The 13641-nt window shown below is 53.4% G+C and overlaps 1 protein-coding gene across 2 annotated transcripts in view; it reads right to left on the bottom strand.

The window, feature by feature from the left end:
- CAPZB (capping actin protein of muscle Z-line subunit beta) overlaps positions 1-11398 on the bottom strand; it is a 133017-nt gene extending 121619 nt beyond the window's left edge. For both annotated transcript variants that reach the window (XM_088790274.1, XM_088790273.1), the window contains exon 1: positions 11294-11398. In XM_088790274.1, the coding sequence (XP_088646400.1) occupies positions 11294-11383 (90 nt within the window). In that variant the 5' untranslated portion in view covers positions 11384-11398. The remainder of the gene's footprint in view (positions 1-11293) is intronic.
- Positions 11399-13641: the final 2243 nt, after the last annotated feature.

Genomic DNA, 13641 nt, shown 5'->3' on the forward strand with positions numbered 1-13641 from the left:
TCTTGCCATGCCATCACCCAAGAAGCACGGTCAAAGATGACTTTTCAAAGGAGCTTAAGTTTACGTGGCAGACAAGACATCGGCCTACTCCAGACTGTAGAGTCCAGAATCTAGAGTGTTAGGCACAGGATCACAGGCCCAGTTGCTTAATGATTCATTGTGGGATCTGGACAAACCACAGGCCCCATGCAAGTGGTAAAACTGTGACACAGCAGAGGTCAAGGACATGAGCTTTCAAGTCGGAGCAACTGGGTTCAAGTCCTGGCTCTGCCACTTCATAGCAATTTATATAAATTTACGTAATTTATAACTTATATCAAGTCACAGAATCCTAAATTCACAACATCCCGTGCTTTCCGGTCCCCACGGTCAACTGTGGTCCAAAAATATTCAATGGAAAATTCCAGAAATAAAAAGCCCACTAAATTCAAAATTGTGCACTGTTCTGGGTCGCATGATGAAATCGCTGACATCTGCTCCATCTGCCCAGATAAGAGGCATACTTCTGTCCAGCATCTTCGTGCTGTACATGCCATCCCCCCGTCACTCAGCAGCCGTCTGGGTTACCCGATCGCCCATTGTGGTACCAGTGCTTGTGTGCACGTCACCCTTATTTTATTTAATAAGGACCCCAAAGTGCAAGAGTAGTGATGTTAGCGATTCAGATATGGCTGAACAGAAGCTATAAAGTGCTTCCTTTAAGCGAAAAGGTATGTATGTATTGAAAAAAACATACTACATACAGGGTTCAGTACTATCCGCAGTTTCAGACATCCACTGGAGGTCTTGAAATGTGTCCCTGTGGATAATGGGCGTCACTGTAGGACAATGCATGTGAAGTGCCAACTAATGTACGTAGTGATGGATGCTACTGCCTTCCTTTCCTTATTAAATCTGAGGGCCTCCTGAGCTTCAGCTGGTTTAGAATCTGGTTGTACTTGTTCCAATACACAGACCATGAGCTGAGGCCTGGAAATCATTTTTTTTCCTTCTGGCATGTAACGGAATTCAACTCACAGAGTTTTATCCATTAATCCAATGCCTCACAAGGGTGGTGGAGTTAAGACTCAAGCCTCATAAAGCACTCTGAGCTCATCACAGAGAAGTCTAACATTCTATTTGTGTCCATGTTCTGCCAATTAGTCACATGATGGGAGGGCCCTTCCGTAGGGACCACGGCAACCAGTTCTTGTCAGTTATCTCTAGAAATGCTTCCTTAACAATCAGTATGTACCAAACAGATAACATGGAATCCAAATAAAAGCAGGATCATGGGGAGGTTCCCACGATGCTTTTCTGTGTTCTCCATCTGCATTCAGAAACCGCAGTCCATCCACATGGGGAGAAAAGCACCTATACAGCCAGTTTATGGGAGGCAAAGGACAAGGGAATGCTAGCTATCAGATAAACGCCTCGGGAGGAAGTTATTTAAAGGAAGGAATGAAGAAATCGAGGCAGTTAAGGAAATGTGAAGACTGGACCCATTTCCCAGGGATCTCTCCTCGTGCCAAGTAAGATGAAAATACAGGCTGCCATGAACCGAGGACCTGGAGATCCTGCCCGTCTCGTGAGCAGGTGCTGACGTCTACAGCCTAGTGATCGAAGCTCTCCGAGGTCAAACACCTGTGTGTGGCTCTACCTCTCGGGGTTGGACTGATTCGTTTTCTGTTGGCTATCTATGTAGGCAGCTAACTATGGCCTCTTGGCTTATTCCTGGCCCCAGCTGCAGGTGTGACACAGCCAGGGCATGGAGTAAGTGGGCCCTGAGTTTCAATGCCAATGGGCACTGACAACTATTACCCCCATACTATTCTCATTACTTCAGAGTCCACCTGGATGTACACAGACGACACAGGGCAGGGAAGAAAAAAGACTCTACAGTATTTGGGGCCTCAAAAGGGATTCCAAACCCTGACTACGGGGTAGAAGTCACTATGTGGGAAATGAGGCTCCCTGTTAAATAAGGAACTGCAAGCTCATTCCTGACACATTTTAATATGGGCTCCAAGTCATCAAAGCAAAACTAGGGGCAGTCATTTAACAAATAGTCTGCTCTGAGCTGCAAAAGCTTAAAAGAAAAGAAATTGCTAAAGAACATTTGTTAGAACCATCAACATCAAGCACTTTCCTCTGTACATGAAAATGACATCCTTACACCAGCCTCCAGTGTGTATTAAGGGCTGGATTTTGGAATCAGAAGGACCAAGTTTAAAGGCCTCCTCTGTCCCTTGCTAGTTGTGTGACCCTGTACAAGACACCTTTGAACCTGTTAGGCCTCCATGTCTACATCTGCAAAACGGGGGCATGACCAGGGCTGTGGCAGAGATTCCATGAGACAGTTTCTATAACATTCAGCCCACAGGCTGGCCCAGTGCAAGTCCCCTTGTGTGACAAATCCTCTAAGCGAATGTGCAGAGTGGCCCAAGAGCAAGCACCCCGGAAGCCAGGGCCTCTCCTCAGTGTGAGCATTGCACTACATTTTAGATTTGTGGCATTCCTTAATGCCGGGGCTTTGTTTGTTTTGGATTCAATCAAATTTCCTTCCCTGTGGATGAAATTCCTATCAATAATAATGAGTCTGGATTAAGTGCCCACATATGCGGCCGGAGCTACGGCACATCATGTACCTTATTCTTATTTAATTCTCTCAACTACCCTGCAAAGAGGACATTATGTCCATTTTACTGGTCAGGAAGTTGAGGCTCAGAGATGATGTAACTAGTTCAAGCTCACACAGAAGCAGCCATGGTGGGATTCAGAATTCCTCCCACTGTATTACACCAGGCTGTCTTCCAACAAGCAGTTCTGTTTTGTTTTGCCCATTTTCTTTTATTTTTTTCTCCTTCTTATCCCCCTAAACCCTAATATTCTACACGCCTTAGAATCAAACATGAAACCCCTAAGGCAGCGGCGTCTTGCACTTCACAAAGGACACCTATGATGACCTGCCACCTTCGGAAAAGGAGAAAATGGACCCGAAAATCAGCACGGGAACTCTGTGGAAAGTGGGGGCTGAGATGGCGACCAGTGGTTAGTACCAGGCCCTGCTCCCTTCAAAGGCCCCGGGTACCAAATGTAACTGGCACTCCAGGGTTGACCACTCACGCCAAGAGGAAAACAAAAAAAAAGAATTAAACCATTTTCCAGAAGAGTGACTTTAACCACCACCTGGAACAAAAACACCCTTTCAAGCTGCTCACCAAGAGGCAGGTATATGTCCCGCAAGGCCCACAACCAACACGGCTTCCCAGTGACACAGGAGACGCAATGGCTCCTCGGAGACAGAGAACCGACACGAGGCCCAAACTCTCTCCAACACAGAGCAAAGGAGTCTCCACACCGGAAGTCCCTTTCGGCTCTGCCAACATGCTATGAGTCCGTGTCACTGATAATAACATAGTGTTATTACTTACGTTAGTAACAGTTAATGTTACCATGTATCTCGGTTTGTATGTATTAACTCACTTAATCCTCATGAAAATTCATCAGAAATGATACTTTTATTCTCACTATTTCATTGTGAGACAAGGCAACGGCGGCAGAGAATGAAGGAAGCTGCCTGAGTCTGCAGGCTTAGACGTGAACCCATTAGTCCCACAAAGCAACAGCCGGGTGCGGGGGACAGTGTAGCAATGCTATGGCCCTCACAGCTCCAAGGGGGCACTTTTCATTCACCTTCCCTCCTAAGGAGAAGAGAGAGAACTTATCAGGCCCTGTGAAGGCAACCAACTCAGCCTGCTCAACGGGCAGTATGGTCTTTCCCCTCAGAGGCCCCCGCAACCTGACGCGTCTGGATATGGTGCCCCAGGCTGGGAGGGCTTCCCGGGAAAAAGCCCAGGGAACCCTGCAAGGTTTCATCCACCAGCAGTCACGAACAAGGGGCTGCCACAACGATGAGGACTGGCACAGAGGATGGTGCTGCCAGAAAGCCGAGGCGATGGCAGATTAAGACACATCTAACACCTGAGGGTGTAGCACATGCGCTTTCTCAAAACAGACTGCAGCTCAGCAAGTTCCAGCTGCTTTCATTGCAACAACCTGAACCACACACAACAAAAAAAACCCAAAACAAAAACCTTCTAACTTCTGACCTAAATCCGGACTTCGGCCACCATGGCTGGACCATAGCCGAACCTCTCTCAACCTCAGCTTCCTCACCCATAAGATAAGCATCCTGGGGAGTGCACACATGAGGGGCAGGAGAGCAGAGTTCAACACGCATGAGCTCGAGTGGATGGAATGGACCTGGATCCCAGTGTTAACTCGGCCACTGACTAGCTGGGGGCCCTCAGGCAAGTTACTAAACCTCTCTGAGCCTCAGTTTCCTTAACTCCACCGTGAGGAAACAGACCTCCTAGGTGATTGTGGCCCCCAGCAGAGACTCTGGCAGAAGGCAGGCGGTATTGCTGTGACTGACAGAATCCAGGAGGGACGACTGAATGACCTGTGGGATGAAGACCCTACTCGGGCCACTCCAGTCCCTGTCCACGAGTGCATTCCTCACGACCAATCAGAGGCCTCACATCTCAGGACTACCAGGGGTCCACAGCCAGCACGGCTCGAAGCTCGAAGCGATTTCAAGACAGGGCTGCCTGGAGGAGGATACACAGGAAGCAAGGACAGCACGCTCCAGAAACTCTCCACAGCACACAGCACCGAGGTGGCCACACCTGGCCACGGCTGTGTCGGGTCTATGTTCCTCGGTGACAGGTCCACATTCAGCCCCATCAGCCACACCCTGACTGAGAAGCCACCAGCAAGCTATGCTCAGCAGAGAAGCACAGACTGATAAAAACCCAGGCAGAGATGACACAGGGCACCATTCAAGAGGAGCCCCTCCAGCGGCCACAATGCCCTCACATGAGATCTCAGCACGAGTGTGCAGTGGAGAAAAGCACAACCCGGCATGCAGGAAGCATCTATGCGAAGCCAGATACACCCCACCGGGGCCAAAGCCTCCAAATGGAGAAGCCTTGAGAAGCCACATCAGATGTGAACAAGCCAGACCTGAGCTCTCCATCTGCTGATCACGGCCACAACTGAAAAAGGAGGAGGGCATGTGGTGCCACCAGGAAACACTCATGTCCAACAGGGGCTGCTCGCCATTCCCTTTCCCCAGCAAAAAGGGCACGTGCCGAAACAGCTTTTCACAACCTTAGTATTTTTAATTAAAAAGATTTCACCTGGTAAATGTAATGAGTCCTCTGCCTGAATCTTCTTACGGAAACCTCTGAGACAGCAAGCCCCAACGATGCTAAATAACACACATACTGGTTTCAGATCGGATCCTAACTCACTCCGAAGGGCCGTGCTGCGTTCAGTGCTAAAAGAGGAAGCTTCACAGAGCAGTACAGGCAGCGGTGGGGAAGTTCCGGGTCTGAGCCAGTGGCAATGACTGCTTCTCATCTGCAGGATGGTACGAACTGGTCGGCCAGAAAACACTGGGCCAGAAGGCAGCCTTGGACAAGGGACTCTACCTCTTAGGGTCTGAGCAGAACAGGGGGCTACCACTTGCCTCCGGGCTGGCTGGGAGGTTAAAAAACGCAACTATCAACCATCCATATGAATAAAATAATCAGCTCACGGCCAATACTCCTGCTGCAGTGACACGTCGCCAGGCACGGCCCACGCCTTCCACACGTAAACCCACTTAATCCTCACAAGAACCGCCGAGGGGCAGGCGGATGGTAACCACCAGGACTGCGGCCTTAGAAGAACCTGGACTCTTGGACTAGACATTTATCATTAGAAAGTTGTAGACGAAGACTCCTTTTCACAGGCTTCCAGAGATTTCAGAACAGGAGGGGGCAAGGAAAGGGAAAAAGGTGAGCGGGCCCCCAGGCCCGCCTGTGTCCTGGACGTCACCATGCTGGCTCTGCCTCATGCCCAGGTTGGTCAGACTCTCAGAGGCACCTGTTTCCATCTGCGTCCTCCATTTAACTTTATGACTCACACGTAACAGGCCCATCTGACTGCTCAGTGAGAGTCCACGAATGAGTGATGCGATGGAAACAATGCTAGAGGCAGCCGTGCACAGGCTCAGGAGTCAGAAGACTGTGGAGGCAAGCCTCGGTTTCCTCGCCTGCGTCATGAGGGTGATGTGAGAAGCTGCCATACAGGGTTGCTCTGGATATTAACAAGTCGTCAGCGAAAGAGAGCTCCTGTCACTACGACAGCCTCCGTGCAGCGCCTGCACCCTGCAGCTCTCATCTCTGTCCCTGCAGAGGACGAGGCGTCTCAGGCATCTGTTTGCCCAGAGCCTAAGGCTGTGTAAGCTGAGCAGAACTTGCTGCCACCGCAGACACGGGATAGCTGGGTGGCTGCATCTCACTGGGCTAACCAGACTGCAATCCCTCGTCAGTTGTTCAGAGGATATCAAGGCTTTGCAGGCACCACTATCTAGGATTTAAACTGGCCAGAAACAGTTGTTGGGTTGATGATAAACCATCCTATCAGAATGCCTTCACAGGGAGCTCTGGGGACAGAAGCTCCACCACCACCCCTCAGTCCCAGAGGTGGTCAATCACGACCTCTCACTCTGCCGTCCTATCTTTCTCAACCCTTCCTTCCCTTCCAGACCCACAGCCGCACAGCAGCCGGGACCTTCATAACCTCACAGCTGATGCCTGCGAATGCCTCTGCCTTCCCAGGTCCTTCCTACACACCACAGCCAGACGACTCTTAAAATACCGCTACTTTGCCAGCCTGCTCAAATTTCTACCTGCCCTGTCAAAAATGTAACTGGCTCCACACTGTCTCAGATCAAATGCAAACTCCTTAGCTTAGCAACTCAGGCGCGCCACAACTCACTCCCCAGACTCAGGCACCCACACTTGCTCTGTCTACTCCATGGCTGGTCCCCAAACTCACAAGCTGACCATACCTGACCTTTGCTTTCGCTTCAGGTCCCTGCCTAGAATGCCCTCTCCTTGACTGCACCCCGGAGCAAGGTCTCCCCAAGCTGACTCGGGGCTGGAGTGGTCTGCAGGGCTTCCTGGAGGAGGTGGAAGGCAAGCCACGCCTGCAGGGACGTCACATGTGGTCCTTGTTCAGTCTTTTCTACTACTGCCTCCTTCCTGCTGCACTTAACTTTTTGGACACATCTTGCCTCCCCTTCTGGATCAGAGGACAGGGATTATGGCTTTTCACTTACTCTGTGGAAAGCAGAGTAAGACAGAAAGCAGAATAATCATCACAGCTACCACTTACTGTGTACTGATGAAGTACCCTTGATTAAGTACATCACCAATTTCACTTCTTTTTCCTGGTCTCCCTATCGTATCCCCCAAGCTACAGATCAAGAAACTGAGGCAGAGAAAGATTAGGATTTCACTCACGTCACACTGAGTGGCAGAGACAGGACTCCAACCCAGATTTGCCCAGCCCACGTTCTGTGGAGCAGCAGCGAACAACACACAGCCAACTCTCCGCTCTGCCCACTCATTCATTCAGTGTTTACGAAGAGCTTACCAAGCGCCAGGTGGCCAGCGCAAGGTGAGGGGCAGTTAGTGGGAACCAAACACACAAGGTCCCGGCCCTCACGGAGCTCACATGCTGTCCCCAGTCCTGACCCTCTTCTTCCAAGCCTGGAGGCGGGTGAGGACTCACGGTTCGTAAGGGGCTCCACCCGGCACAGACGCAGCATCGGATCTGAGATCCAGCATCAGGTGATGGCAACAGGTGGTGTCCAGGGCACAGGGAGCCTTGTCTTTTGTGGGGAAGAAGAGCCTCGGGTTCTCTAAGTTCTTCGTTTAAGGCACAGCCCAAAACCAAGCAGGCTTCCCATAAGCCTTCGGCGGGCAGTAAGGAGTGGAGGACAGGGGTCTAGCTCTGCAGGCAGAAAACCCAGTTCCCCCACTTAGTCGCTACAGAGGAACTAACCACCTACGTCGGAACCTCATGTGTAAAACGGTGCTGGTAACAGTTAGGACTTACATAATTACGTGCCAGATGCTGCTGGATGCCTGACATGTACCATCTGATTTAAGCCTCACCCAAGCCTTACTGTCATTATCCCAAGGCAGTCTGGCTCCTAAGTCCTAACTTCTTATCTTATGCAGCCTCCCTCCCAAGGCCGAACCTTCCTGGTCGGGCTGTTGTGAGGAGGCCCCACCAGGCTAAAGCTCCTAGCAGAGTGCTCGGTGCACGGCTGGTGCCGTATAAGCACAAGTCTCTACGTCCCTACACTGACACATCCGTAAAAGCTTAGGTTTGGAAACAGCATTGCTCTAGGGGCTCCTAGCACAGGTGGATCCGGCACTGGCATCCTTCGGGCTTCTGCACGGCACTCTCACTGGTGGGACCGGCGGCAAGGAGAAATCGGACGCGACGCTGTACTTACGAGCCCACGGCTCAGTTTCTGAGAAACAGAGTGAGTGTCCAGCACAGGGGGCGGGTGGACCCAGCTCTGAGTCCCAGGCCTGCCTCTCACACTGATCACTCGACTGCTCAAGCTTCAGGCTCCTTACAAGTAAAGCAGGGGGTCAGGGGAAACCTAAGTCACATTTCTGGGTCACTACAGACCCTCAATCAATGGTAGCTACCCAGGTTAGGAAGACAGGACTTCCCGTGGCATCGAAAGGTTCCGTTCCTGGATGGGAGAGCTTCTGGTCTGCAGAGAGACAGACAGTGCAACTCACCTCCACAGCGACGGCAGAGACCAGAGTAGGCGCACCCGAAGGTCTGGGAGCGAAGCCTGGCACGAGCCCCGGCTTTCTCTTAGTCTCCCGCCACAGCTCATGCAAAGGTGCTTGCAATTACACTAAACAAGGCTCTTCCTCCTTAAACTTCAGGCCTATTAAACACGCCCCTTGCGCACCCCCACAATGTAAGCTGTGAGGGTGAGGACCCTTGCCTGTCTTGCTCATCATTGCGTCCTCGGCACATAAAGCAACAGAGAAGGCAGTTAACAAATATATGGTGAACGAATGCTATCCTGTATCTTCAGGTCCCTACCTCCCTAACTCACTTCTGCACTGGCCTAAGAGCAAACATTTACCCAGCTGGGAAACGGGAATCTCAGTGGTCAACGTACCTGCCCAGCCACCGTTTCTCTGTACTGTCAGTCATCTGTCCTCTCCCCTCCCCACAGAATGTAAAAGAAATCTAGGACTTCCGAGTTATACACAGGAATATTTGCTTTCAAATGTATGATTTATCATCTCCTTAATCTCAAGCGATCAATCGTTGGCTGCTTTTTCAAGCATTCCACCAGAGGCCAGTTGGGTTTAAATGAACAGGGCTGTATGTACATGAGGGGTCTGAGCTGAGCCCTGTATCTCACCCACACCAGGAGACCCACCAAGACACATTAGTTCAACTATATTGTTTCACCTTGTAACAATATGACAGGCATCTCGTATCAGCTCCTGTCAGGCAAAACCATCTGTGAGCTGCAGGGACAACTCATGAGGGGGCCTCTTAGCCTGTCCCTTTACTGCTACACCCCCACCACCCAGCACGTGAACCGTAACTCTAAGTTAGAATAATAATTCCTACATTAGAAGCTAGAGCTGTGTAAGGAAAAGTGCTTTAAAATGTAAAGCACTTACAGACCGTTGTAAGATTATTACCTGCAAGGGGAATGCACATAAATTCCATTTGTCTGTGTATTCTTAACTGATGCCAACAAAAATCATGGAATTTACTCCAAATTCCAATGCATTTCAGATTCTCAATCCACTATTTCCCTGTATAGATAACTGAGTGCTACCTGTTTTCTCTACCATCAAACCTACTGAAAACAAAAACCACAATGCTCTTAATTCATTTACCTAATCTGCAGCCCCACCCACCGTTTCTGTCCTACCCCACCTGGCTCCACAGTTTATTCCAGTATTCAAGTAGGGGATAAATTTGACAATAGCCAGTCAGAAATTACTTATCAGCCCAGGGGATACTAAGAACAAGTTAATGAGAGACTGAGCATGAACTCCAAGTGGTTAAGTCCATGAACACAGACACACCCCAAAAGAGAGCCCTCCAAGCCACTTCCTTCAAGCCATGGAAAGCAAACACAAGACAAAAATCCCTGCCGTCAAAGAGCGCACGTTCTGGCCCAGGCACTCCCATGCGACTATTTCACTAATGTCGTCTCCTACGCAAGGGACCCAGGACACAACCCAGTCAGTAAATGCTGCTCCTGGTGCTTTCTTTGACAGCTCAGCCGGTAGAGCGGAGGACTGTAAGTGCTGCTCCTCCCTTGCCATCTCTGCGCAGTACCCCATTATTATGTTTTCTAAGCAGTGTCCTTCATGTCTTCCCACACTTAGCAGCCTGGGGCAATGGGAAGGAGAAGCTGTGAGCCTGCCAGGTCGGCCTCCACTGACTGAGCAACACCCTGAGTAAGTTAGTCCGCCCGAGCTTCAGCCTCTTTCCCTGTACGATGGGGATCCCTCAAAAGGCTGCCTGTGGATGAAAGGAGCTCACACAGGCGAACCTCACGACGCGGTGCCTCGCACTGAGTAGCCCGTGAAGAAATGGTAGCCCTTGTCCCCCACCCCTTCCAGTCCTTTCAGATTGTCCAAAGACCTGACACAGGACTCTTGAGAAGCCTGCTGTGTATCGTCGTGCTCCTCCTGGGTCATTACAGGCACTTTCCCATCACAATTGAAGAATCAGGCACCCAGGGCCAAGGCAGACACCCCTCCCAGCCAGACACCTGCCTTGAGCCACCCCACCTGGCCACTCCACCCAGCCTCCCCTGCTTTTGCCCCCAGAGCAAATTGACGAAACTTCACTCCACTTTTAAAGTCCTCACCCAAACCTGTCCAGAAGTCTTGCCCCACCAAGGCCCAGGACTGGGCCATTGCCACGCCACCACCACTCCCACCCCCCACCATGCAGCCAGTTCTCAGCCAACGAAGAGAACTCCAATAGCATGAAAAATGGCATTGGCCACCTTGTTCATTAACATACAGGAAGGCATCAAGAAAAAACGTTGAGAGTCTGAATTAGTCACCCAGTTCAGAAGCAACATCCCTTCATCAAACAAGGAACCAAGAGCCTCAAAACCCTTCAGGCCCAAAGTCCACATGCAAACATCTGCTTATGCTGATGGGAGGAGCAGATGGACAGCCTGAATTGTCAGTCCATTCTCCAATGGGTCCTCGGCCATGTGACAGAGAAGCCCCCTGGCCCTTCCAACCTGGGTGCTGGGCCTGCCCTGCAGAAGGTTTGGGGGGGGGGGGGGGCAGACTCCTGTGTGTGGGGCTATGTGAAACCTCAAGCCAGGTAGAGTGCCCAGAGAGCACCTGCCTTCATGACCAAAACAAACACCACGAGCCTGGCTCACCTGATCAGAGGCACCTCCATAATCAGCAGTTCCAACCCTCACGAGCTGACAGTTCAAGGGGAAAGGGAGGCTGCGCCTGCTGGGGTGCATCGTGTCCAGGCCATATGTTGGCCTCGGGGCCTACTGCCCGCCCCCCACCCCATGGGCTGTGGCCTCTCACGAGCGATTGTGCGTTCATCCCTGCCGAGTCTGCTCCCCCACCCTCATCACTCCGCTCCCACTCAGAACTTAGCCGCTCGGCAGGACGCTGCTCCGCAAGCACCCACCGCAGCACCAACCGCAGCACCGAGGCTGCCGCCGCGGAAAGGCCCGGAGAGCGCCGCGCTGCCTTCCGGACACAAATGCCCGCCCGTCCCTCGCTCGCTCCCAGACGGCCTCCCCAGAAGGGGCAACCCTCAAACCTGAAAAGGCACAGCCCCGGGACTACCCCACCCTGGGCTGCAAAGCTTCCCACAGGTGGCAAAGAAGGCTCGCCCTGGTTCGGGGAAGGGGACCAGGTGGTGGCTCAGGGCAGGGAGCAGGGCCCTGGAGAGAAGGTAAAGCCCGGGACAGACGGAGGTTGACGCAGCCTACTCTGAGAGTGGTGAGAAGTCTAGGGAAGGGGATCATGGCGGGTGGGGTGGGGTGACGTCCAGGCGGGGGCACGGGCGGAGGAGGGGAGGCCCCAACTTATGACCGGGGAGGGAAAAGAAGGTTCAAGCTGAAGCCATGGAAGAGACGAAACACATCTAGGCTGAGGCCACTTGGAGAAGTTGACGGGGGTCCGGACTGCGGCCACGGAGGAGGGGGACAGAGGCCTAGTCTGGGCCATGGGAGAGAGAAACGACAGCCTAACCTGGGCCGTAGGAACGAGGAAAAGGGACCTAGCCCAGGCCATGGGGAGGAGAAATGGGGGCCAAACCTGGGTCACCGGAGGGGGTGCCGGGCCCGGCCCACGGGTCCAGGAGGGACTAGCCTGGGCTATACAGGAGACTAGCCTAGACCCAGAGGTGGAGAGTGGGACTCCAGCTTGAGCCAAGGGCGGGGTCTGGGAGGGGGAAGCAGGGACGCAGCCCACCCCAGCCGCCCGAGCTGGCAGCTCCCTCCTGAGTGCGCAGGGATGGTGTCTACCTGGGTTCCCGGACCCCGCCCCTCCCCCACCCGGGGGAACCCACCCTTCACAAGCCGGGGGTCGGCGGGGGCAGGGGGACGTGAGCTCCGGCGGAGCCCCCGGGGCTGGGGGAGGGTGCCGTCGGGCCTTTACCATGGTGGCGGCGTCGGCGGCGGTCCCGGTCCCGGCGTCTGTGGCTCTCCCCCCAGCAGCAGGGCCCGGCGCTTCCACTTCCCCGGGTGCCCAGGAGTGAACATCCGGGTCAGCGCCCCCCTCCCCCCGCGCCGGGCCGCCGCCACCTTCCTTCCCCGCCCCGGCCAGGCCCGGGCCCGCCCCCCACGCAGCCGGCTCTCCGCCAATGAGCGCGCAGGGCCGCGGCGATCGCCAAGTATGGAGCGCGGCGCCGGGGGGCGGAGCGCCGATCGGGGAAGTGAGGGGCGGGGCCTGCGGGCGGGACCGGGCCCGGCGGCCGGCAGAGTGGGCGGGCCGGCCCGGGGCTCTGAGCCCGGCGTGGCGTGCCCACTGATATCGGGGCTGACCCCCGGGAGTGGGCTTCTGCCCGCACCCAGACCCTGCCACCTGCTCTGGGGCTGCAGAAGCGGGAGGCGGCAGAGGAACCGTGCCCGCGGGCCTCCCGGGCGGGGATGCGGAAGGCACTGGGGCTGGGAGGGGTCAGTCCCTCCCCGCCCCACCCGGTGCACGCGCTCACTCCCGCGGCGGACCCGGAACTAGTGCGGCCCACGGGCCCAGCCCAGCCTGGGGAGAGTTTAGTGAGCGAACCTGAAATGGAATCTCTGCGCTGCCGCTAGCAACGTGCGGGACCTGGAGCAAGTCGCTGCACCTGAGACCGATCTCTAAAAAAAAAGTCTCGAGCCACACACTCATTGAGCACCTACTAGATACCAGGCCTTGTTTGAGACACCAATAGAAAGCAGGGGTGAACAAGACATAAAGATGGCCTCATAGCTAGAGGATCGCTGCGAGGACGACACAGGTGGGGATTAGAAAACTGGGCTCCATACATGGTAGGTGTTCTGAGTATTTTCAGATGTGCTACAGAGAACCAGCCCGTTTGTCCAGTGGGGCTGCTTCACACCAGAGTGACTCCGGAAATATTTTTATTCCTCTTCATTCAACAAATATTTGAGGTTGATCCAGAAGGCAGGCGACCTGGGATGCTAGCCTTCCCTAACTTGCTCACTGCCTTTTGCGAGAATTAAATCAGGCCACCTGTGCAGGGATTGTAACCTGTAAAGTG

This window comes from Rhinolophus sinicus, chromosome 14 (assembly GCF_057876585.1).
Source record: "Rhinolophus sinicus isolate RSI-liver-muscle chromosome 14, RSI-T2T, whole genome shotgun sequence".
Taxonomy (NCBI): domain Eukaryota; kingdom Metazoa; phylum Chordata; class Mammalia; order Chiroptera; family Rhinolophidae; genus Rhinolophus; species Rhinolophus sinicus.